The sequence below is a fragment of the Austrofundulus limnaeus genome, unplaced genomic scaffold (genome assembly GCF_001266775.1).
Source record: "Austrofundulus limnaeus strain Quisiro unplaced genomic scaffold, Austrofundulus_limnaeus-1.0 Scaffold18, whole genome shotgun sequence".
Classification (NCBI taxonomy): Eukaryota; Metazoa; Chordata; class Actinopteri; order Cyprinodontiformes; family Rivulidae; genus Austrofundulus; species Austrofundulus limnaeus.
Window position 1 is genome coordinate 1,312,458 of NW_013952420.1, and position 1,992 is coordinate 1,314,449.

At 34.1% G+C, this 1,992-nt stretch overlaps 1 protein-coding gene across 2 annotated transcripts in view; it reads left to right on the forward strand.

The window, feature by feature from the left end:
* prelid3a (PRELI domain containing 3A) overlaps positions 1-1,992 on the forward strand; it is an 11,377-nt gene that overhangs the window by 3,504 nt on the left and 5,881 nt on the right. For both annotated transcript variants that reach the window (XM_014003375.1, XM_014003374.1), the window contains exon 4: positions 1,743-1,832. In XM_014003375.1, the coding sequence (XP_013858829.1) occupies positions 1,743-1,832 (90 nt within the window). The remainder of the gene's footprint in view (positions 1-1,742; positions 1,833-1,992) is intronic.

The window sequence follows — 1,992 nt, forward strand, 5'->3', positions numbered from 1 at the left end:
TGCCTTTAAAGTGTATTTATTTAATAGTTCATTTATATAATTCTGCTTTTATTTCTAATTATGTCAGTTTTGGTCCTTCATACTACAGAAGCCTGCTAATCATATATTCATTCAAATCAGGTGTGTTGGAGCAGAGAAACAAGTAAAACATGCAGGGCTGCAGCCCTCCAGGACCAGGATTGCCCACCCCTGATATAAAGTATAAAGAAATGATGGATGACTCAAGACTTTTGCACAGAGAGAATCAGGTTCTTTGGGATATTCTTTGGGAATTTATTTTTAGTGTTGTTTTTAGTGTTTTCCAAGACTGGATACATACAAAAAAATAGAGCCTGAAAAAGTGTTTCTTTTTGTCTTTAATTTCTTTAATTTTTTTTAGCTAAATGTCTGAATTCCTAAAGATGTATCGCTCAGCCAAGCTTTTAAATTCTTTAAACTCAAAAGTTGGAAACTTAAATCTGCTCCCACAGCAATGTGTGAATGTGAAATAGCTTTCACTCTGTGAAAATGTAGGCTTCGAAAGACACAACACAAACCCTTTTTTTAAACAAATCTTACTTTACTCTAAAGGTTCTTTGGTTTCACTAAATGAACACGATGTTTTATTGTAGAAAACTTGTACGATTTTATATATATATATATATATATATGTAAGAAAAAATTTCTCAAAAATAGATTTTTTTGTTGTCTTCTAATAAGTGTTGCTGGTGTGTAGAAGAGGTTAGAGAGGTCGCTGGTTAGAGTCCTCCTCTTATAGAGTTAAATAACACTAGAGTGAGCTTCACCTATCCCACTGTGAGCACTGTGGAGGAACAAAAATGGCGACCAAGCAGAGCGATGGCTCACAGCCGACAAAGCAAAGATTTTAACATCATGCAAAACAGCAGGTGATATTTAAGAAAAATGTAATTTATAAGTAATGATTTAAACCAGACCTGAAGTCTGTCAGTAAACTCAGAATATTTAGTTAGTTGAAAAAGTATGACTTCAATTAGTAACAAAAATATTTTTATTTACCTGTCATAAATAATAATAAACATTTACCAGGACACCTGGGGAAAAAAAATCATTGCACACCCTGTGACACATTAGGATGAAGCTTGACTACTGATATTAGCTAACAATCTTTTAAACAGTTTGTCTAGTTTGTCTAATAAAAACCAAAAAATAGTGCAATGTGTAGTATTATTTTACACTGTGTAAGTAAATCAGACGCACAATCAGCTTTTACTATTTAATATTTTGTGCTAAACTGTAGCATGATTCAGCAGTGCTCCACGCTGTATAACAATATATGCCACAGAAGCTAATATTTGCTAACCAGTTCAATAATTAACAGTGATTACCTCGACTTTATAGGCTTGTTTTAAATTATTAATTTCAGTTCTGGTCAGATCACATCCACGTTGAGGTAAATAAGATAAAACCAGCTTATTTGTGAAATGAGATGTTTCTCTTCTGTTGGTACATCCATACACACACAGCTTTCTGGTATTTTTATATACAGTATGTTACATAGCTTATATACATTGTAATGTATTAAAAATATCATTAACAGGTTTTACAAATGTTATATAATCAGTCCTTATTGTTCATTATTTGTACAGTATTACTAAATCTAGACTCTGGGGTTCGGGTTAGTGCTGCTGCTGCTACAGTAGATCACATGGTCACGTGGTCAAGAGGCACTCCTGCTGGTCTGTGATTGTCAAAGTCTCTGTGAATGGTTTCTGGTCTTTCAGATCCTGGGAACCAACAGGACTCAGACGTACGTGAAGGAACACTCCATAGTCGACCCAGAGGAGAAAAAGATGGAGCTGTGCTCGACAAACGTGAGTCAGTAACCTCTGCGCTGGCTTATTCAGAGCACATTCCAGTTTTGTACGATGTGTAATTCTTCCACTTTAAAGGGATCCCTGATTAGTTGAAGCATTAGACTTTATTTAATAAACATATATTTTAACTGTAAAATAAAGACTGTAAATATACTGT